Source organism: Hemiscyllium ocellatum, chromosome 4 (genome assembly GCF_020745735.1).
Source record: "Hemiscyllium ocellatum isolate sHemOce1 chromosome 4, sHemOce1.pat.X.cur, whole genome shotgun sequence".
Lineage (NCBI taxonomy): Eukaryota > Metazoa > Chordata > Chondrichthyes > Orectolobiformes > Hemiscylliidae > Hemiscyllium > Hemiscyllium ocellatum.
In genome coordinates, this window is record NC_083404.1 from 80,630,573 (window position 1) to 80,654,334 (window position 23,762).

The window sequence follows — 23,762 nt, forward strand, 5'->3', positions numbered from 1 at the left end:
ATTGGGAGAAAGTGAGGACTGCAGGTGCTGGAAATCAGAGCTGAAAAATGTGTTGCTGGAAAAGCGCAGCAGGTCAGGCAGCGTCAAAGGAGCAGGAGAATCGACGTTTCGGGCAAAAGCTTGAAGAAGGGCTTATGCCCAAAACGTCTATTCGCCTGCTCCTTTGATGCTGCCTGACCTGCTGGTTTAAAATTGGGTACAGTTAGAGAGTCCAGTGATTCAGACCTAGTAGACTCAATTTCTACCCAGAGCTTCTAGATGTCTATTTTATGAATTTCGTATCAACGATAGGACATAAATGTGATCTTGCCACAATGGCAGCATTACATGAACAAAAAAAAGGAAAAGGTTAAAAAGGAACTATTAATATTTCTCATTGTTGTTGCTACAAGGGTTATGCCTGAAACATTGACTCTTTAGGACTGCAGATGTTGCATGAATTGCTGCACTTTTTCCAGCACCACATTTTATCGACTCTGACTTCTCCAGCATCTGCAGTCCTCACTATCTCCTAGTTGCTGTAAATAGTGCAACCAATGAGAAGCAAAAAAGGTGCAATTTTAGCCACTTGAGCTGTGCATTTGGCATTGCACGTATGACGCGCAAATAAAAACTGTTAAAAAGTGGTGCTTAAATTAAATTCTCATAAATGATGGATGAGATTGCATTTTAATTTGATTAATAATTGTTGATTTAAAAATCATAAGACATTGCAATGATTCGTTGCAGAAACTAGGTGCAGAGCTCAAATAATTTATTGAAAGATATGCCATTAAGTGAAGTTCACTGATTGGTTTGCAGGGTTCAGGTGACATCAACAACAGTATTGCAATCCCCACAACAGATCCATCGGCAAATCTGCAGCCATCTAAACCAAAAGATTTCACTGCTCTATTCAATTTAGTAGAGTTCTGTGGGTGAGTATGCAGCTATTAATAAAGTGCTAATATAAACGTCAGTTTAATTATTTCTGACGATAAGTATCATTGATAAATTGTTGTAACCTATTGTTTCCTTATTTTCTGTGGATTTCTTTGCTGTTCTTTGAAGTCACCGCTCAGATAAATTCACCAAAAAGTATTAAAGTAATGAATGTGTTTCAGAATCAGGTGATGGATCATTGGTGATGGGGACTTTGGTGAATGAGCAGTGAAGCCAAAGTTTTCTAACTAGTCTTGGCTCTGATTGATCTAATCTGCTAATCAAGTCCAAATGTCATCCCTCCTGTTGGTGGATAAAATATCTACATCATTCAGAATGATAACAACTCAAAAGATTCATAACTTTTAAGCTGAAGTATGACTTGAGAAGTTTACCAACAGGATTGTCCTTGTCTACATCATAATTTAAATAGGTTTGTGAACAGTAGGATTTAATTGATTATACAATACAGGTCATTCTGCTATAACATGCATTTTGTTAATGCGAATTCACTATAATGCGATCGACAAATTTTTAAAGTGTGCATTGGTTTTAACACCATTCCGGCCCCATTAGTTTAAATGGTACGACTATTTCGCAATTTTCTTAAAATGCGGGATTGCAAGTGAATGGAACTCCTGCGTTATAGCAGAACTGACTGGATGTATGTCATGATCACTCTTCATAGCCCCCTTCGTTGGTGGGGCAACGTACAATGCCCAAAACCTAACATTAGTGATGTATATCTTCCACCTTACTTCGAAACATATTTAATATTTAAGGGCTTTATGATGAATTTACTGCAAAATATTGATTTCAGAGCACAGTACACTCGTACATCCAGTGTCAAATATATGAGTAGAAGAAGGCTACGTGGTCCTTGAGTTTGTTCCATCTCTGGGTAAGATCCTGGCTGATCTGGTTACTCCATATTCCCTTTTAGGCCCAATAATTTATCTCTCCTTGCTCACCAAGGATCTATCTAGCTCTGCATAAACAATATTCAAAGGCTTTGCTTCCATGTTCTTTTGAGGAAGAGATTACCAAAGACGGTTAATACTGCTCTTATGTTTTAAGTGGATGGTAATCATGTTTAAACACTGAGCCAAGTCCGAGATTCTTCCACAAGAGGAGACATGCTTTCCATATGCATGCTATCAAAACTGTCAAGATCTTAAATGGCTCAATGAAGCTGCCTCCTACCTTCTAGGCTCCAGTGGATACAAGCCATGCGTGTCCAACCTCTCCTCACATACAACTCTTCCATTGAAACATAGAAACCAGGGGTAGGAGTAGTTGGCTGAGTCCTTTGAGTCTGCTCTGCCATTCATTATGATTGTGGCTGATCCTCTGTCTTGATTTCAAATTCCTGCTTTTCCCCATATCTCCAGGTACCTTTAAAATCTAAATCTTTATCTATCGCTTTCTTTAATACATTCAGTAACTTGGCCTGCACAGCTTTCTGTAGGAGATAATTCCACAGGTTCATTACCCTTTCAGTGAAGAATTTTAAATGTTATTTTAGTTGTAGAAGGTCTACCTGTATGCTGAGACTGTATCCTGGTGGATGGTCTCTCAAGCCAGGAAGAACATCGTCCTTCTGTCTAGTATTAGTAGCACTGTTAGAATTTTATATATTTCAATCAGATCCACTCTCATCCTTCTGAGCTTCATTGAGTACAGGCCCAATTGAACCAATTTGTCCTTCTAGAACAAACCTGACATTCTCAGTTTCAGCTTAGTAAATCTTTGCTGCGCTCCCTCTATGGCAAGTAGGTCCTTTCTTGCAGGGAGACCTGTTTAGGTATTAGTCTGGTAAACCTTTTTCAAACTGCCAGCAACTTATTTACTTCTTTAAATAAGGAGACCTATAAACAATACCCTGGATGTGGTCTCACCAATACCCATTATAGCTAAAGTATAACCTTCTCTATCTTTGGATTCAAATTCTCCTTCAATTAACATGCAATAAACAAGTCTTTTGCAAATCACATAGTAGGACACCTAGTCTCCCCACCTCAGAGTTCAGTAGTTTCTCACTGTTTGGATGATATGCTACATTTTGACAGGAAGAATAGAAATTGACAATTTCCAATTCCCAAGTTAAACTTTATTTGCCTGATCTTTGCCCACTCACTTTAGCTTCTATATCGTTTTGTTATCCTTATACTGTCATCGCAAGTCATTTTCCTGTATCTTTGCATCATCAGCAAGTGTAGTAACCATGCTGTTGTTCCCTTCATCCAAGTCATTTATGTAAATTGTTAAAAATTGAGGCCCCAGCGACATGTTACAGCAAGCCAATCTTCTATCAATGCTAATATGTTACCCCTTTAGGATTCTGCAATGACCCTGATTTGGCTGATTATCAAATACCTTCTGGAAATTTAAATCGGTACTTGCACTGGTTCCCCTATAACCACAACGTATGTAACTTGCTCAAAGAACTCTTAATAATTGGTGAAGTATGATTTCCTGTCACAAAACCCAGTTGCTTCTTTAAGTGCCATTGAAGGTTTCTATAATAGCTTCTAACATCTTCCTTGTGCCGAATCTTAAGCTTGCTGCCCTATAATTTTCTATCTCCCCCATTTGCTAATTTCCATTCTAATAGAATGTTCCCTAGGAAATTGTAGAAAATGAAACCAACACATCAACTATCTTTCTTGCAACTCTTAAGACCTTAGAATGAAATCCGCCAATACTCAGAAACTTGTCAACCTACAGCTTTAAAAGTTGTTTAATGCTACCTCTCTGGTAAATGTATGTTTCTTAAATTTGTCCTTTCCTTCCAATTCCTCATTTACAGCCATTTCTGGGATGTTACTTGTACAGCTAAATGCAAAATATCTGCCAAATCAACTACCATTCCCTGTTTTCTGCTATTAATCTCCCAGACACTTTCTATAAGACTTGCTTAATTTTTCTTTTAATCTGTAGAAACTGTAACTGTCTGTCTTTATGTTTGTAGCTATTTTTCATTCCTTTAGTTTTTCCCTCATCTTTCTTAGCCCACTCCCATTCTTTGCTTTTTTGATATTTTGTCCAATCTTCTGATTGGATAGCCATTTTTGCATAATTATATCCTATTTCAGTAAATTTGATACTGTCTTTTAATTTTTTTTAAGTTAACCACAGAATGTGAACCCTCCCTTTGGATTTTTCTTGTATTCTGAATCCTTAATGTCTACCGTTGCACCTGTATTGACTTGTACCCTAACCTAATTCACCACTTCACTTCAATGGGTACTGCTGTTATCACCTTGTAGTTGCCTTTATTGAAATTTAAAATATCAATCTTGGATCCACTCTTCAGTCCCTCAAATGAATATTTAATTCAAGATATTATCTTTACTGCTGACTAGAGTCAACTTCAAGATGAGGTTGTTAATTAACCCTACCTCATTAGAAATTGCCAGGTATATTATAGCTGTTGCAAACATTTTCAATGAACTGCTCATCTGGGCCACCTTTGCCCATCTGATGTTATCATAGTTACGTTCTATATATAGATTAAAATCACCCCTCATAATTATTGCCATACCTTGCTGATGACTTCCCATTATTTCTTCCTTTATGCACCTTTAAACCTCTGCACAATTTTATTTGTGGTTTGTTTTGCAATATTTAAATATTTTTTCAGTTACTCAAATAAAACAATTGTTTTCTAAATCAGGGAATTGTTAGAAAAGCATACAGACTTCTTTGAACATTGGGTGTATAGATTTGGACATGAGCTCATTCTACGATCAACACAGTTTCCCCTCGTCAGTGGATTCTACAAGCTTCTGTCAGTCACAATGAAAATAGCCCGAAAAATTAAGTATTTTGAGGTAATGAAAGTATATACGTTTAGTTGTCTTTTTTATCTCTGTATGTTATTTTGTATAAAATGCTTTGTCCGAAAGGTGAAGTTCACAGAAATCCCCATGAAGGACGCATTGAAGTTAATTGTTATCTAGCATATTAGAACAACCCAGGGAACTGAATGATCAGTTTCCCTCACATCTTGGAGAAAACCTAATTTTTGCTCAAACTCTTATATGTCATGGGTAAGCCGATAAAATTATTGTAAAGCAATTGTATGCCTCTGCTATTGTTCTGTTAATATATTGAAGGAGGAAGTTTAGGCTATTCTAAGCTGCATCAAGATAGACAAGTACCCAGGGCCAGATGGGATCTATCCCAGGTTACTGCGAGAGTCAAGGGAAGAAATAGCTGGGGCATAGCAGATATTTTCATATCCTCTTTGACCATTGGCAAGGTTTCAGTGGACTGGAGATTAGCTAATGTTGTTTCCTTGCTTAGGGAGGGAAGCAGGGATAATCCAGAAAATTATAGGCTGGTGACCCTGATGTCTGTGGTGGGGAAGCACATGGAGATACTGAGGGACAAGATATATTGCACGTTTGGAAGAAAATAGACTAGTTACTGACAAACAGCATGGATATGTACAGGGAAGGTCATGTCTCACTAACGTGATTGACTTTTTTGAAGTGGTGACAAAGATAATTGAAGGACTGTGGATGCACCTTTTCTGGACTTTAATAAGGCATTTGATAAAGTCCCATTTGGCAGATTGGTACAAAATCTAAAATCACGTAGGACTCAGGGTGAGCTGACTAGATGGATACAAAACTGGCTCTGTCATAGAAGACAGAAGTGGGAAGGATGTTTTTCAAAATGGAGACCAGTAACTTGTGGTGGACCAGTCTTAGGTCCTCGGTTATTTGTACTCTATATAAATGATCCAGAGGAGAATGTGGGTGGTCTGATTAGTAAGTTTGCAGATTACACGAGACTGGTGGAAATGCTGATGAGCTGATGATTGTGAAAGAATGGAACAGGATATAGATAGATTGGCAATTTGGACAAATATGAGGTGATGCATTTTGGAGGATCAAATTTAGGTGGGATTTATTCAGTAAATGGCAGCATCCTTAGGAACATTAGCATACAGACGGATCTGGATGTGCAGGTTCATAGTTCCTAAAAAGTGGCAACACAGGTGGCCAAAATGATTAAGAAGGCATGTGGCAAACCATGTTGCAGCTGTATAAAATCCTTGTTAGGCATATTGTATGCAGCTTTGGTTGCCACACTACCAGAAAGAAGTGGAAGCTTTGGTGAAAGTGCAGTGAAAGTTCACCAGGATGTTGCCTGGTCTTGACGGCATTAGTTTTGAGGAGAAAGTGAGGTCTGCAGATGCTGGAGTATCAGAGCTGAAAATGTGTTGCTGGAAAAGCGCAGCAGGTCAGGCAGCATCCAAGGAACAGGAAATTCGACGTTTCGGGCATAAGCCCTTCATTAGGAATGAGGAAAGTGTGTCCAGCAGGCTAAGATAAAAGGTAGGGAGGAGGGGCGATGGAGATGTGATAGGTGGAAGGAGGTCAAGGTGAGGGTGATAGGCCGGAGTGGGGTGGGGGCGGAGAGGTCAGGAAGAAGATTGCAGGTTAGGAAGGCGGTGCTGAGTTTGAGGGATTCGACTGAGACAAGGTGGGGGGAGGGGAAATGAGGAAACTGGAGAAATCTGAGTTCATCCCTTGTGGTTGGAGGGTTCCCAGGCAGAAGATGAGGTGCTCTTCCTCCAACCGTCATGTTGTTATGGTTTGGCGATGGAGGAGTCCAAGGACCTGCATGTCCTTCCCCTATCAGCGTTCCAAAAAGACCACTCTCTCTGTGACTCCCTCCTCAGGTCCACACCTTCCACCAACCCTACCTCCACTCCTGGCACCTTCCCCTGCAACCGCAAGAAATGCAAAACTTGCGCCCACACCTCCTCCCTTACTTCTCTCCAAGGCCCCAAGGGATCCTTCCATATCCGCCACAAATTCACCTGCACCTCCACACACATCATCTATTGCATCCGCTGCACCCGATGTGGCCTCCTCTATATTGGGGAGACAGGCCGTCTACTTGCGGAACGTTTCAGAGAACACCTTTGGGACACCCGGACCAACCAACCCAACCACCCTGTGGCTCAACACTTTAACCCCCCCTCCCACTCCACCAAGGACATGCAGGTCCTTGGACTCCTCCATCACCAGACCATAACACGACGGTTGGAGGAAGAGCGCCTCATCTTCCGCCTGGGAACCCTCCAACCACAATGGATGAACTCAGATTTCTCCAGTTTCCTCATTTCCCCTCCCCCCACCTTGTCTCAGTCGAATCCCTCGAACTCAGCACCGCCTTCCTAACCTGCAATCTTCTTCCTGACCGCTCCGGCCTATCACCCTCACCTTGACCTCCTTCCACCCATCACATCTCCATCGCCCCTCCCCCAAGTCCCTCCTCCCTACCTTTTATCTTAGCCTGCTGGACACACTTTCCTCATTCCTGATGAAAGGCTTATGCCCGAAACGTTGAATTTCCTGTTCCTTGGATGCTGCCTGACCTGCTGCCCTTTTCCAGCAACACATTTTTGGCATTAGTTTTGAGGAAAGGCTAAAAAGAGTAGAATTGTTTTCACTAGAAAGACTGAATAAGGGCAGAAGATTTTTTTTAGTTTAGTTTAGCTGGCACAGGCTTGGCACGCTGAAGGGCCTGTTCCAGTGTTGTGCTTCTCTTTTATTCTTTTTGTCTTTTGCTCAAAAGCTGCCATGGGAAGGTTTTAACTAATGGCCTATTTTTGTGAATTATTTGAATTCCTTAAACTTCGTTAAAAATATGTTGCATCAAATGTACAGCATGCTTTGAATTACTCATTTCTAGATAAATACATTTCTTCTGAAATTCTGATTGGACTCATTACTGATTATTTCATATTTACAGCCTTTAGTTTTGGACAACTGGAGTCGTTTTCTTTATGTTTATCTTATAAATCCCCTTAAAAATCACAAAGACCCATGTTGGATCATTCCTAGAGAAATGATATCTTTTAATCTTTTCTGATATGTATATCATCTTAGGTCTGGATTCATCCTTCTGAATTTTGTTTGTAGCTACTTAAATCCTTCTATATTCTCTTAGCAGTTCTATTCCACAAGTTACAGAGTATTCTTGTAGTCTAACTAAGGTTTGCAATATGTTTAATGTAGCTTTTTTTCTTCATAGTTCCTTGAGGTTGAACGTTTGGTTTGCTCTTATGACCTTATTAACCAGCATGCTATTTGCAGTCATTTATGTATCTGTAATTCCCTTTTTTTTTCTGCATCCCATTAATTATCCTCTTATTCTTCCTACTTCAAAACAACCTGATAACTTCTCTCAATTTTAATTAATTTATCAAGTATGCACAAATTATGCAAATATATTAATGTTGTCCTGTATTGTCTCACTTCCTTTGTATCAGCTAAAGCTTCCAATTTGGTGTCATCCATGGATTTCTGTATTCCAGTTCCTAACTCCAGATCATCAACATAATTTGTGAGATTCTGATCCTTGTACCGTTATTTTGTCTCATATATATTAACATCGCCACTGTTCTTCTATTCCATGGCTAGCTTGTTGTTCATTCTTCTACCAGTCCCAAGACTCCACATTTTCTGACCATCATTGTGAATCCACAGAGAAATCACTGTTTGGATGTACTTGCTGCTTGAGTTTTGTTATTGCTTGAGTATCTGATTTAAAGGGAAAATTGTGTTTTGCCAGGGTGTCAACCCAAAAACCCAAAAACAGTGTCCCAAGAACCCAGAAAAGTTTGCCTGCTTTGCGCTATTTGGAAAGTTTGGAAAGGAGGTGAGAATCATCTCAAATGCTGTTGAATGCATTTGAGATAAATGTTGAATGCAAGTTCTGTATGATTTAGCATTGATAATTCAAAAACCATTTTACACTGAACGGAATCTACATTAAGCAGTTAATAAAATGGAGTGGGAATTTCATCCTTAATGCTAAATGATTAGATAATTTAAATTATTCAACTTCAAATTGAGCATATTGTATTTATTAATATAACTAGAAAAATGTCAGTGAAAAGATTAGCATAAATTATCTGTAGCTTTTAAGATCAGTCCTTTATCTGCTGGATTTGTTAACATGTTATTTGACGTCAGGTCACACTTATGTAAGTAAAAGCAGAAGTTTATTTCTCAAATAGCTCCAAGGTACATGATGCAGATTGCATGTTGTTTGTCAGAACTAGCAACTTAATGAACCAGTTAGATTTTTTAAACTTTGTACATTTTTAAAGAAGTATTGCTGGAGGTGAAACAGCAACATTTTAGGGCTACTATCCCTAAAAACAGGACAACAAAGTCATTTAGCAAAGTAATGGAAAAAGGATTTTGTCAGGCTTGAGATGCTTATAAAATGAAGAAACTCCGAATGTTGTTCTTTGGTCATTGAGGTTCCTGTCATCCATATAAAGCAGGAGGAATTACATTTTAGTTTATTTTTAGCTTAGGAAACATGGGAAACTCTTGACTAACTTAATATGGTTTAACTCAGTTTCACCAAATGTTATTTATGAATGATCTTCTATTTTTTCAATATTGTTGGGTTGAGGTTCAATTAATATCTTGGATTTTAACTGAAAGTTGCAATTGATTGTAGTCTTCAGAACAGATTGCATTCATGATATACTTAGAATCCTAAGAGTGTGGAACCAGGCCATTCGGCCCATCAAGTCACCGACTCTCTGGGAGCATCCCACCCAGACACACCACCCCGCCCCGCCTCAAACCTCATCCACCCCATCCCTGTAATCCTACATTTCCCAGGGTCAATCCACCCATCCTGCACATGCCTGGACACTATGTGCAATTCAGTGTGGTCAGTCCACTTAACCCGCACGTCTTTGGATTGTGGGAGAAAACTGGAGCACCTGAAGAGACCCATATCGATAGGGGAAAGAATGTACAAACTCCACACAATCACCCAAGGCTGAGTCCCTGGCACTGTGAACCGGCAGAGCTAATCACTGAACCATAGTTTTATTTAGAAATGTTAATATTAATATAAATTTTTGCTAACTGTTAATGTTTTAATTTGATAAGATGTATAAGGATTGATTGCACAATGAGTTAGAACCTGAACTTTGCTATGTCATTAATTACAGGTAGCAATCAAAATGAAACAGTACAAGGATGAGTTACTGGCTTCATGCCTAACATTTGTGCTCTCTCTACCATATGACATAGTTGAACTTGATATAAAGACTTTTATTCCAGCTTTGCAGGTTTGCATATTATACAATTTAAATCTTCTTTGTACTTTATAGTACTTTTCAGAACTATGTTTTAATACCAAATGTCAGCTTAGTTGTTCATGTTGTGTAGTTTGAATTTTGAATGTTCAAAATAATATTTTCTCTCTGTCTTGTGAAATCTGCTTGATAGTACTTCAGTTTGGAATTCATTATTTCAATTGGTCATTATCTGTGTATATTTTTAAACTGCATCTTTATTTATGCATAAACCTTGTCTTCCTGTTGCCAGCCTTTGTCTCATTTTGTCATGTTTGACATTTTGTCAATAAGTTCTATATTGGCCTTTATACTGGGTCTTGCATAGTCACACACTTTGACCACTGTAATTGAAAAACATTTAGAAGTCACTTCCCAACTTAGATCTACACATTGGGACAGTTATGAATTTACCTTGTGAGCTGCTGAATTTGATGAGTATCTGGAAAGACACTGCTTGATTAGGCATAGCCAGCACGGATTTGTGAGGGGTAGGTCTTGCCTTACAAGTCTTATTGAATTCTTTGAGGAGGTGACCAAACATGTGGATAAGGGTAGGGCAGTGGATGTAGTGTACATGGATTTTAGTAAGGCATTGATACGGTTTCCCCATGGTAGGCTTATGCAGAAAGTCAGGAGGCATGGGATAGTGGGAAGTTTGGCCAGTTGGATAGAGAACTGGCTAACCGGTTGAAGTCAGAGAGTGGTGGTAGATGGTAAATATTCAGTCTGGAGCCCAGTTACAAGTGGAGTTCCGCAGGGCTCAGTTCTGGGTCCTCTACTGTTTGTAATTTTTACTAATGACTTGGAAGAAGGAGTCGAAGGGTGGGTCAGTAAATTTGCAGATGATACGAAGATTGGTGGAGTTGTGGATAGTGAGGAGGGCTGTTGACGGCTGCAAAGGGACTTTGATATGATGCAGAGCTGGGCTGAGGAGTGGCAGATGGAGTTCAACCCTGTCAAGTGTGAGGTTGTCCATTTTGGAAGGACAAATAAGAATGCGGAATACAGGGTTAACGGTAGGGTTCTTAGTAAGGTGGAGGAGCAGAGAGATCTTGGGGTTTATGTTCATAGATCTTTGAAAGTTGCCACTCAGGTTGATAGAGCTTGTAAGAAGGCCTATGGTGTATTAGCTTTCATTAGCAGAGGGATTGAATTCAAGAGTCGTGAGGTGATGTTGCAGCTGTACAGGACCTTGGTCAGGCCACATTTGGAGTACTGTGTGCAGTTCTGGTCGCCTCATTTTAGGAAAGATGTGGAAGTTTTGGAGAGGGTGCAGAGGAGATTTACCAGGATGTTGCCTGGAATGGTGAATAGGTCGTATGAGGATAGGTTGAGAGTGCTAGGCCTTTTCTCATTGGAACGGCGAAGATGAGGGGTGACTTGATAGAGGTTTATAAGATGATCAGGGGAATCGATAGAGTAGACAGTCAGACTTTTTCCCCGGTTACAACAGAGTGTTACAGAGGACATAAATTTCCCTCCAGAGAGTGGAACTTGCTTCCTGAAGGAGTAATTGAGGTGACTAACACAGTTGCATTTTGAAGGAAACTGTAGAAGCATGAAGGAGACAAATATTGGACCTGTTGAATCAAATGATCTGTTTCTGTGCTGCCAGTTCTATGTGAAGAATATATGGCCTATTATTTGTAGTGAATAAGCTTACAGAATCCATAATTGGGAAAATAATATTTTCTGAAAACACAGAAGACAACCAGCATGCTTTTGTAAATAGCACATAATGCTTAAAATGCGAGAGTTTTTTTTTGAAAAAGCAGTGAATTAAGGATGTAGAATGGATATTGTGAATATTGATTATCGGTTGAAGAAGTATCAGTAGGCGACCTGAAGATAAAATTAAGGTGTAATGCATTGGGAATGTAATAAATGAAGCGACATAAATGGGAATATGGTTAAAAGGGAAACAAATAGGTTTGTGGTTAATGAGTGTTTTTAGGGTGGCAGAATGTAATCTGTAGTAAAAAACCAAAAAAACCTGCCAGATGCTGGAAATCTGAAACAAAAGCAGCAATTGCTGGAAAGTCTCACCAGCATCTGTGGAGAGAGGTCAGAGTTAATCTTTTGTGTCCTGAAGAAAGCTCACTGCACCAGAATGTTAACTCTGATTTCTCTCCACAGATACTGCCAGACCTGTTGAAATTTTCCTGCAATTTCTCTTTTTGTTTCTGGATGTAATCAGTGCTGTCCTCCATGGCTCAGTGGTTACCTGATTGCTTTTGTCCCTATATTTATATTACTTGTATCAATTTCAAAGACATAGACACGTCAGTAGTTCTTCAGAAACAAAGAAAAAGCAAGCATTTGAAATCCTAGATTTTATAAGTGCTCATAAGAGAACAGAAGTAATGCTAAACTCTCTGTGCAAATCATTGGTAAGCCAAAGTCACAGTATGACAGAGATAGCATGGGTAATGGTGGACTGAATTAATGTTAAAATTCAATCATTCTTTGACTTTCTTTCCACTGCTTCCTAAATCAGACTGCATTTAAACTTGGCCTTAGCCACATCCCACTTGCTGATGTTGGATTGGATGCTCTTGAGCATTGGTCATCTCGTATATCCAAGCATGTCATTGAGCCTTATTACAAAGACATTTTACCACACCTGGATGGTTACCTTAAAACAGCAGCTTCAAGTAAGACCCTTCAGTTTGTCTCTGTCTCTAATATTAAATCAACACTTTATTTATTATATAAAATTGTTCAGTGGGAATGTAAAAGTATTGACTGTTAGAATGATCCAGAAAGATTCAGTCTTGTACGCTTTACAGTTGGGTGCACATTGTTGTGATTTCTCCATAGATCATGCAAAACTGTTGTATTATATTTTAGTTAACTGGCTGAAATGTTAGCTTTCAAGTGAGTTTACAGAAAACAGACAAAGCTGGAGGAATTTTATAGTCAGATGCATAAAAGGTGTTTTATTCAGAGCCTGCGTGATGGATGAAGACTCAATTTAGGGAGTATTAACTTGAAAAACAAAATAAATCCAAAAATCGCAATTAGGTGACATCCAAGTTTGACTATTGAAAACTTGCTGATTTAACAGAAAAGGAAGGAAACAAAGAATTTCAGAGCATCAGGATCTTGAAAAATAAAATATGACAAGCAAAGTAAATAGATGAAATGATTCATTGAAAATGAAGAACAGATATTCTATGACTGTTTAAAATGTCATTTCATAATGCAGTACAGTTGAAAGGGTATTTTGCCAAGTTTCAAATGGACTAATACTGATCTACACTTGGTGATGTTTAAATATTTATTCATTTAGTCCAACAATGTAAAAACATATTTTGAAGCTTTCAGGACATTCTGAATGTGTTTGACTGTCATTTTACTTTTTCAGTCTAGTCACAGATGTCATGTAGGAAACAAGGCAAACATGAAAGCTTGCTCAAACATCAATGAAAAGAATAACAAAATGTCTTTTTTTGAAGTGTTATGATCCCAACAAATTGTAATACTGGATAAGCCAGACCCCAGAGTGAAATGTGGCTGGATAGACCATAATTTTGTGTTTGCATTTGGTGTTTAGTCACTGAAAATTTTCACACTCCATTCACTTGCACAAAACTGAAACCACACATCTGTTAGATCTCTATTGTATAATTTGGTCATTTGAATTTTAATAATTTATTATGTACTTCTATCAAAATTAGATGAGACAGTTAGCCTGGAAATTGGAAGGTCTCCCTTATTTTGATTTGAATAGCAATGGACTATTGAGTCAGCCAGAGGAAGTAAATCTGGCCTCATTTTAACATCTTAACTGAAAGGTAGCCTTGCAGACAGTGCAACCCTTCTTGGAATATCAATCTAGATCAAGTACTCAAATTTTGGGAGCAAGATTTACTTAGCGGCTTGAGGGCTATCAGCTGAACCACAATTCATACTTGCACTTTTTAGCCCAAGCTTTGTTTCAGAATTCTGCAACCCTTCTTTTATTTTTTAAATGAGTTTTAATTTTTGATATTTCATTTCTTCAAATTTGATTTTAGATGAATTTGAAAGCAATTGGGAAATGATGAGCATGAATTCTTCAAGTAAAGGTGGTAACAAGGTTCTTATACGCCGCCTGAAAAATGCAAGGGATCTTTCCATGGTATGTGACTATTTTTTTGAAGTTTACTTCTATGACCTGTTCCTAATGATTTGTGGGTAATGCAAAACTGTTTTGAAATCTTTGTTTTGCTTCTTGTGAAACAGAGTGAAGAGACCCCTGCTGCTGCTGTGAAGAAAAGAGTAGTGCGGTTACTTGGGTCCCTCGGGGGTCAGATCAATCGAAGCCTAGTTGCAGGTGGGTGTAACAACCATTGGAAGTATACAAGTGAAGAGGGCACATAATAGAGTGTATATTCTACCCCTCAATGTGTAACTCAATGTTTTTGCAATTTTGCCACTCTTCCTCGAAGCTTTGGTTGATGTTATTAATCGCGAAAGCTGTAAAAGAAAATTCTTTTATGAAGAGCTGATGAGGCTTCCACCGAGAAACCCAGTCCACTTCCACAAATTTTGAAACCTCTGCTCATATTCTGGAAGCTGTGACAAGTTGTACCACAGGAGCTGAGACTATCTATGGGAGTGTAAAACAGCCTGTAATGTTTCTAAAACTTACACATTCCATTTTCTTCATCTCCACCAATTGAGAAAACCTCTTTAAGACAAAAAGTTCCAGGATCTGCATCACTGCCAAAACCTAATTAGCTTGCCCTTGTGTTAGCCTAGTTCATGTACCAAGTTTAGTTAAACCTTTTTGTTAGATTCTAAGATAAATTGTTCATAAACCAACAAATGGGTGAAAACATTACCTTCCCCAACCTTGGTGCAAAGGTCAAAAGGGAAGGAAGTATAAGGCTGCCATATATTGTGTAATTATATTTGTTGAAAAATATGTTGCTGGAAAAGCGCAGCAGGTTAGGCAGCATCAAAGGAGACCTGCTGTGCTTTTCCAGCAACATATATTTCAGTTCTGATCTCCAGCATCTGCAGTCCTCACTTTCTCCTAATTATATTTGTTCTAAATTTGACTTTAGATTTCATAGATAAATTTATATCCAGTTAATACAATCGTATTCATATTAACTTCATTTCTTAATGGTATGATGTGGCATAATGGAACTCAGTGCTCTTGCTGATTCAGATTGAGTCTTTTGTGCTTGAAAGGTAAAAATAATTATTTGCAAGCAAGAGCTGAATGGAATTAATAACCAGTGGAACAAATAGTTTAATAACAATAATAACCTAAATGTTCATTTTCTGTAACTTCATTTGTTGTTTTCTTGATACACACATACAACCATGAGTCCTAATTGTTTACGTTCCTGTAAATTGACAATGAAACAGGTTGAGTTGATTTGATTTATTGTCATGTGTACCTAAGTACAATGAAAAGCTTTTTTGCGAGCATTACAGACATACTGTAATAAGTAAGGATACATGGATCATAGGGTGATAGGTTTGTCCTTATGTCCTGGATATCATCTGCTTCACACAGTAGGGAAGGAAATGTTAAAGGTCAACCAATTCACAGTCCTCCTCCATTTTGTGTCACCAGTTGTAGTCAATGACAAACTCGAGAGCATGTTATCCAGCTTCCAGTTCCTCATTAGCTAGAAGTGATGGATAAGGATCAGAATTTGATGTCCATGCAGCTTGTACTCAGATTCCTTTTTAAATTTTTTTGTTTTAAACAAAGGTGTTTGATTTGGATTTGCATCTAAATAGCATTCATCACCTTAAAAGCAGTTTTTGAGAGAGATCTTACCTTTCATCATGTACCTCTTCACTTATACCAATGGAAAATAAGTTTTATGAATGAATGCTGATTCATTCACCATCCATGTTTGAACCCACCGAATTAATATGGGAATTAATGGCCTTGTGAAATATTCACATTAGGTAGTAAGCTTCTTGTTCAAATGCTCTTTGCCACCTTCCTATCAAAGTCCATATCATATCCTGCCAATCACCTAACACTCACTTGAACTGTCCATATATCTCTGAAGACTTAGTGTCAACTTATTACTTTTGTGTTATCTGCAAACTTGGTGATAGTTCATTCATTTCTCTCTTCCACATCATTCATACACATTGTAAACAATTGTGGCCCCAGCATCAGACCTTGTTGTATTTTGTTAGTTGTAGGCGCTATTCTGAAAATGTACCTTTATTCTAACTCTGTCTTCTGTTAGTGAGCCAATCATCCTTCCATGCTAATATACTATTTCCAGCACCAGGGGTTCTTATCTTATTAAGTAGCCTTACAAGGCAGTACCTTATTAAATGCCTGTTGGACTTCCAAATACTTTACATCTACTGTTTGCCCTAAATTATCCTACTTGTTAACTCATCAAAGAACTGTAATATGTTAGGCATAACTTCCCTTCATGAAGCCATGCTGACTCCTCTTGATCACATTATGTATTTCTAAATGCCCTGTTATATCTATTATAATAGACTATAACACTTTCTCAATAGAAGACAATACTTTCCCATTGATGGATATTAAGATAACTGGTCTATTGTTACCTTTTTTTAATCATCTTCCATTTTTGTGCAAGGGTATCATAATAGCAGGCTTATAATCCTGTGGGACTTTTCCAGAATCTAATGATTCTTAGAAAATTACCAGTGCTTCCACTATCTCTGTAAATACTTTTTTTAATATCTTGGGATGAACAATGCGTAGTCCAGGCAGTGATTGAGCTTTAGTCCACTAATTTCCCTCGTAGTTTTATTCTAGTGATAGTTACTGTATTTAGTTTATCTCCCACTTTTTCTTCTTGACTATTCAGTATTTTTGTAATGCCATTAATGTATTTTACCATGAAGACTTGTGCAAAATACTAATTCAACTCCTCTGCTATTTTCTACTTCCCTTATTATTACTTCTCCAGTCTCGTTCTCTCATTCTCTGTTTAATTTGACCTCTCTTTTCCTTGTTAAATATTTAAAGGAAGTCTCGTTGTTCAGTTCGATATTTCTTGCCAGTTTACTCAAAGTTTATCATCTTCCTCATTATTTTTTGACTTATTTTTGGTTGGATTTTAACATTTTCTCAGTCCTCTGGCTTACCACTAACTTTTACCACAATTTTTTTTGGTTTTAAATTTGATGCTATCCTTCACTTCCTTGGTTAACCATGGTTGGTTTATCCCATTCCTAGAATCTTTCTCCTTCTTCAGGATTAAACTTTGCTGTCGGTCATTCTTAAAAATCTGTCATTGTTCAGCCATCATTTTTCTGCTGAACTCCTTTTCCAATCCATTTCAGCCACCAAGTTTGTGCTGGAGTTAGATGTAATACTTTTTAAATGCAGCAATGGTTTTGGAAATGAGCAACCCTCACAAGTATTCATGTCTCCAATGATGAGGTAATCCTCTGTGAATTGGCCATGTGACCTACCTGGTGGAATCACCTTTTATTGAAAAGCTTAGGAATGAGCCAAGATCCATAATTGAGATTAGCAGCCAGGCTGAATTGAATAGAAAACAGGGAATAAATGGAGCAATGGTGCAGTGTGAGTTGAAAAAAAATAGTCTGTGTTTCACTGTTTAATGTAGATAGTTGAATACTACAACAACTGGCAACATTTCAGACAATTCAACCATCGCAATCTGATGTTAGTGGCTGTTTTGTTTGTTCCTTCATGAGATGATGTTGTCACTCGTCATTCTGTCTTGGAAATATATTGTTTTTTCTGCTCTCTTTCTGTATTAAAATCCTGGAATTCCTTCCTTAAAACAATGTGGTGGGTCTGCCTACAGCACATGGATTGCAGTGGTTGAAGAAGGCAGCTCGCCACTGCCTTCTCAAGGATAACTAGGGGCAGTCAATAAGTCCCAAGCACCAATTTTTTAAAAAAAATTAATTCATGGGATGAGGGCAACACTGGCTGGGCCAGTATTTGTTAATCATACCTAATTACCCAGAAGGCATTTAAGAGTCAACCACATTGCTGTGGTTCTGGAGTCACATATAGGCCAGACCAGGCAAGGATCCCTCCTTAAAGGACATGTCCATTTCCCATGAATGACTGTATATTTTTAAATAAAAGCTCCTCAAGCCTGTCCTGCCATTCTGAGATCGTGGACAAAGCTTTTCGCTGTGCCTTGGTACATGTGACAATAAGTTCAATTCAATTCAATCTGTCCTGGGGCACAACTTCTTTTTTGTGCCAGTGCCTCATAACCCAGTACTTCCTGATATTTCTAAAATCTGTCTATCTCTTTAAATACTTTCAGTGATTGCTTGTGTGGTTGGGTGATTGGTTTATGATGCAAAGTGATGGCAACATGAGTTCAACATTACCACAAAGGTCCCTCCTACTCAGCCTCACCTCTCTTCTGAGGCCTGGTGACCCTCTGGTTAAGTCACCACCAGTTGTCTCTCTGGAATGAGAACTCAGCCTGTGGTCCTCTGGGATTGTGGCAGCTTTATCTTTTAAACTCCAAAATTCAGTTTTCCACCTTAACTTGTTTGACCCTCTGTGAGAACATTTTGTGTTTCAAAACCTGGAAGACCCAACCTTTGGATGTTTCGTTCTTTGAATTAACCAGGTTGCATGCCAGCACCAATTCTCTTTGGCATCTTTTCCTCTGCCATGTTCTCTGACTTTCATGATATTGATCCTGGCATTGAACTGGGCTATTACATGGATGGGAGGCTTTCTGACTCCAGGCAAAGGCCTGGGTTTCCAAGGACGGACCTATTTGCTGATAACAGTACCCTAGATGCAATTTCAAATCAGAATTCCAGTGAAGTTAACTGAAGTGAGTGACCAGCCTGCTCCAGCATACCCCTATATCGAGTTCAAGGTTACAGTCAGTGGATGAGTGTCTGTCAGCAATGGTCAAGTTCATTTATCCAGGCAACACACTTGTTTGAGTAATCTACATTAATGAGAAAATGCATGCAGAAATGGCCCCAATAAGTGTAGCCTTTGCTAGATTTTGACAAGGTGTGTCCATCTGCCTTCCATGCTAGAAGTCAAGAGAGCAACAGACTTACCATGCTGCTGGATACCTGCACATTTTGGCCTGTGCACCCGGATAAAGCAAAAAAAATCACCTTCACTGGAGCGGTCTTTGGAAACTCCTGAAGTTCAGGTGGCAGAACAAAATACCAGACACTGAGATGCTAACCTGAGCCAGCATACGAAGCATTCACACCATATTAGGATAGACACCATTGAGTTGAGCTCCTCATGCAGCCAAAATGCCTGATGCTCGCTTATCAAGACTAAACTGTTATGGAGAGCTTGAGTCTAGGCTGTGCTCATGTGCAGTCTGAAGGCTTCAGTTAGGAGGTTTTGATATTTGCTAATCATCCTGGGTGAAGTTCAGTAACCAATTGATGAGGCAAGCAGACAGAACTCTACACTAGCAATTTGCCCAAAATTCAGTTAGTGATATCCCATTATGTTTGCAACAGAACCTTCCAGGCACATATCAGCCATAGCTGTCACTTATTTAGTCAGCAGCACCCGACCAAGTACTGCAGATAATGAACATGGCCATCTTTTCCTTGAAGGATGGGCGGGTTAAGTATATGAAGATATTCTCAAGGCTTACTTCAAGTCCAGGATTACCACTTTGTGTTCTGTGCAAATAATGGGTCTTGGACCGATATTAACCAACAATATTTATCAGAACCTGCGCAAACTTTGTTGTAAAACAATTTTATTGCTTGGCATGTGTACGTTATCCATACCACTCTGCTATTACTTTATCAGAGTACTTGGCTTTATCACAATGTTGACATTGAGTTGTCCGATGAATTTCTTCAAAATGACTTTTGAGAAAATCTGGAAATTCACGCATACATGATTATGTTGAGCTCTTCCAGATGTAGCTGGTTTACTGGGTAATTAATCAATTCTTGTTAATTTTTCTGATTTATTTTAGTAAGTTAGGTTAGTGCGGCAAGCATTTAGGAAGGCAAGTGCTTTGTAAGTCTTTATTGCATGGGGTTTGGGCTGTAAGCATAGTTAAGTTTTGCTACAATGTATAACGTTACCAAAGGAAGCATTTGCTTGAGTTGGTGGAACTTCTATGAGGGTTCATTGTACTGACAGGAGAAAGAGATTACATCAGTATTAGCTAGATTTTGGAAGAACAAGAATTTCTCATTGATACATAGAAAATTCTGAGGGCTCAAGAGGGAAGATGCTGTTTCCATTATGTGGAGCGCGGTCCTGGTCTCCGCGTAAAGTCAGCCATTTGTGAACATCTGCAGTTTTGTATCCCAGCGGGCTGTCGAATATATTCATAGCTAAGTATATTCAAAACCAGGAAATACATCTTTGGGCAGTAAAGTAATCCAATGATTTGGGGAGAGTGCTTGAATGTGAAGTTGATGAGCCATGATTATGACTGAATGACTGACAGAGCAGACTTGAGCTGTATGGCCTGCTCCAACTTCATGTTCTTGTGTCCAGGTATCCTTTTTCAGCCAATCTTTCTGCAGGACTGGCTAAAATCAAGCCAAGGAGGGTAATTGGGAACAATTAGGAATAACAGTATTGAAAAGTGACTGTCAATAAGTTGTGTGAATATGTAATTATAGTGATTGCACAGAGATTAAGGAATACATTTAATAAACGCAAAGTTCATGTTGGAATGGGAGATTAGTGTTTTGGAAATGGAACATAAAAAGAGATGTCTGAGAAATTAAGTTGGCATTACAAGTGGAGGTTGTTTTTTCTAAATGAAAGGTTTGCAGAGGAAGCTGCTCTGGATACTTGCTTGAAATCGTTTATATAAATGACTTGGATGTGAGCAAAAGAGGTGTAGTTAGTAAGTTTGCAAATGGCATCAAAATTGGAGGTGTAGTGGACAACAAAGAAGGTTACCTCAGATTACAACAGGATCTTGATCAGATGGGCCAGTGGGCTGAGGAGTGGCAAATAGGGTTTAATTCAGATAAATGCGGGGTGCTACATTTTGGGAAATCAAATCTTAGCAGGACTTATACACTTAATGGTAATGTCCTGGGGAGTGTTGCTGAACAAAGAGACCTTGGAGTGTAGGTTTATAGCTCCTTGAAAGTGGAGTCACAGGTAGATAAGATAGTGTAGAAGATGTTTGGTGTGCTTTCCTTTATTGGTCAGAGTATTGAGTACAGGAGTTGGGAGGTCGTGTTGCGGCTGTACAGGACATTGGTTAGGCCACATTGGAATGTTGCGTGCAATATCGGAAGGATGTTGTGAAGCTTGAAAGGGTTCAGAAAAGATTTACAAGGATGTTGCAATGGTTGAGCTATAAGGAGAGGCTGAACAGGCTGGGGCTGTTTCTCTGGAGTGTCAGAGGCTGAGGGGTGACCTTAGAGGTTTATAAAATCACGAGGAGCCTGGATAGGATAAATAGACAAAGTCTCTGGGGTGGGGGAGTCCATAACTAGTGGGCATAGGTTTAGGGTGAGAGGGGAAAAATTATCAAACGGGCAACTTTTTCACGCAGCGAGTGGTATGTGCATGAAATGAGCTGCCAGAAGAAGTGGTGGAGGCTGGTACAATTGCAACATTTAAAAGACGTCTGGATATGTATATGAATAGGAAGGATTTGGAGGGATATGGGCCGGGTGCTGGCGGGCGGTACTAGATTGGGTTGGAATATCTGTTCAGCATGGATGAGTTGGACCGAAGGGTCTGTTTCCATGCGGTACATCTCTGTAACTCTGACTCTATGAGAATGATTCAGAAAGCTGCATTGCATAAGGATTTGGGAGTCTCTGTGCATGAATCATAAAAGGCTAGCATCCAAATTCAGCAGGTAATAGAGAAGGCAAATAGAATATTGCATTTTATTTCAAAGGGAGTGGAATATAGAAATAGGGAAGTTTTGCTAAAGTGATACAAGACACTTATTAGACCACAACTAGAATGCTGAGAACAGTTTTGGTTCTCTTCAGTAAGGGAAGATACACCTTCACAGAGAAGGTTCACTAGATTGATCCTACATATGGAAGGATGTTCTTATGAGGTGAGGTTGAGTAGGTTGGGCTTGTACTAATTGGAGTTTAGACAAATCAGAGCTGACCTTATTCAATGTACAAGATTCTCGCTAGATAGGATAGGTGTTGAGAACTTGTTTACCCTTGTAAGAGAGTCTAGGATCAGACGGCATAATCTCAGAGTAAATGGTTGCCTATTTAAAATAGAGATGAAGATGAATTTCATCTGAGGGTGGGACTTGAGGAGCACAGAGTCTGGATCATTATATGCAAAACTGAGATAGAGAGATTTTGTTTATCAGTAAGGGAATCGAGGATTATGCTGGGAAGGCAGGAAAATACAGTTGAGTATTAGCATACAGCTATGATTTTTGATGAAAGCAGTGCACACTTAATGGGCTGCATCTATATCTTTCGGTCTAAAACATCAAGTCTAAGCATTAGAGTAATTTCTTACAGATCGGGGAAGGCTTCAGCTTGTGTTATCAGTATCTTCTTTACTGAAGGTTATCATTAAAGTGCATGTTCAAATGTACTATGCTTAGTTTTCATGCAGAAATAAGTTAATTATAAAATACATTTGCTAAATGCTATCAAGAAATGTTTGTGTTCCCATTTCAATTTTACAGCTGCTACTTCAGAGGAAATGATGAAGAAGTGTGTTGCGTGGGTGGCAGAAAGGCCATTGAGTTTTGCTGTACCATTTGCAGACATGAAGCCTGTCATTTATTTGGATTCATTTCTGCCCCGCATCACTGAACTTGCACTTACTGCCAGTGACCGACAGACAAAGGTGAGACAACATACTCTGTACTTTTTATACCTGATCAGATACAATATTCTTGTTGGAAAAGAAAACCATAATGTGTTAGAGTGCATTCTGCTGCCATTATACTGTTCCTGCAATGTATCCGCTACGTGAAAAACTTAGCACTTTTTCAATAGTTGCCATATTATGTCAACCCAAAATGATTTACATTCTGTTCTACCAATGCTTAAGATTATAACATACTTCATTTGTACCATATTCACAGCACAGTTAGTTTATTTTACTTTGTTTATAAAATTCTTCCTAACTTTATAAACTGGGTTAGCTGATTTTTAAATTCATTACTTTAAAATGAGAATTTGAGCATGTGGAACTGTATAGTCTTGGATAAGAAATTGTTATGACGCCACTCAGAACAACTGGTCTCTTTGTTTTCTGTTTTTGTGAAACTGCAATTTGAATACATTTCTTCATAGTTTTACTATGGTAAAACTTACTCATTAGTATTAAATCTTACCAGGTTGCAGCTTGTGAACTGCTGCATAGTGTCGTGGCATATATGCTAGGAAAAGGATCCCAGATCGCTGAGGGTCAGCAAGAGACAATGTACAAGCTGAACAGACATATGTATCCAGTCTTGCTGCGTCTCGGTTGTGATGTGGATAAGGTAAGAAAACATTTGGCATATATGTTGGAAGATTTTAATAATTTAAGCAAGCTAATAAGTAATTATTATTTCATCTATAGTTGATAAATTATATATATATTTAAGTATGAAAAATATTGCACAATCTCTAAGTGTAACATAGTTTCTGTTATGTATTTTCTAGTGTCTCAGTTAAAGTGACATATTCATTATTGTTATTTCTGAGTCCGCCTCATTTGCGCTTTTAGGATCAGATACAAACAGCAGCTTCCTAAGGTCTGTTTGTTTGAAAAAAATGCACAAGCCTTTTCTCGAACATA

The 23,762-nt window shown here is 38.6% G+C and overlaps 1 protein-coding gene across 1 annotated transcript in view; it reads left to right on the plus strand.

Moving 5' to 3' along the window:
• Positions 1 to 23,762, plus strand: part of prkdc (protein kinase, DNA-activated, catalytic subunit) — a 238,657-nt gene that overhangs the window by 37,023 nt on the left and 177,872 nt on the right. Inside the window, exons 17-25 of the mRNA XM_060824031.1 lie at positions 802 to 917; positions 4,598 to 4,754; positions 8,518 to 8,604; positions 9,926 to 10,045; positions 12,552 to 12,708; positions 14,074 to 14,177; positions 14,282 to 14,372; positions 22,657 to 22,820; positions 23,317 to 23,463. Coding sequence (XP_060680014.1) covers positions 802 to 917; positions 4,598 to 4,754; positions 8,518 to 8,604; positions 9,926 to 10,045; positions 12,552 to 12,708; positions 14,074 to 14,177; positions 14,282 to 14,372; positions 22,657 to 22,820; positions 23,317 to 23,463 — 1,143 coding nt within the window. The remainder of the gene's footprint in view (positions 1 to 801; positions 918 to 4,597; positions 4,755 to 8,517; positions 8,605 to 9,925; positions 10,046 to 12,551; positions 12,709 to 14,073; positions 14,178 to 14,281; positions 14,373 to 22,656; positions 22,821 to 23,316; positions 23,464 to 23,762) is intronic.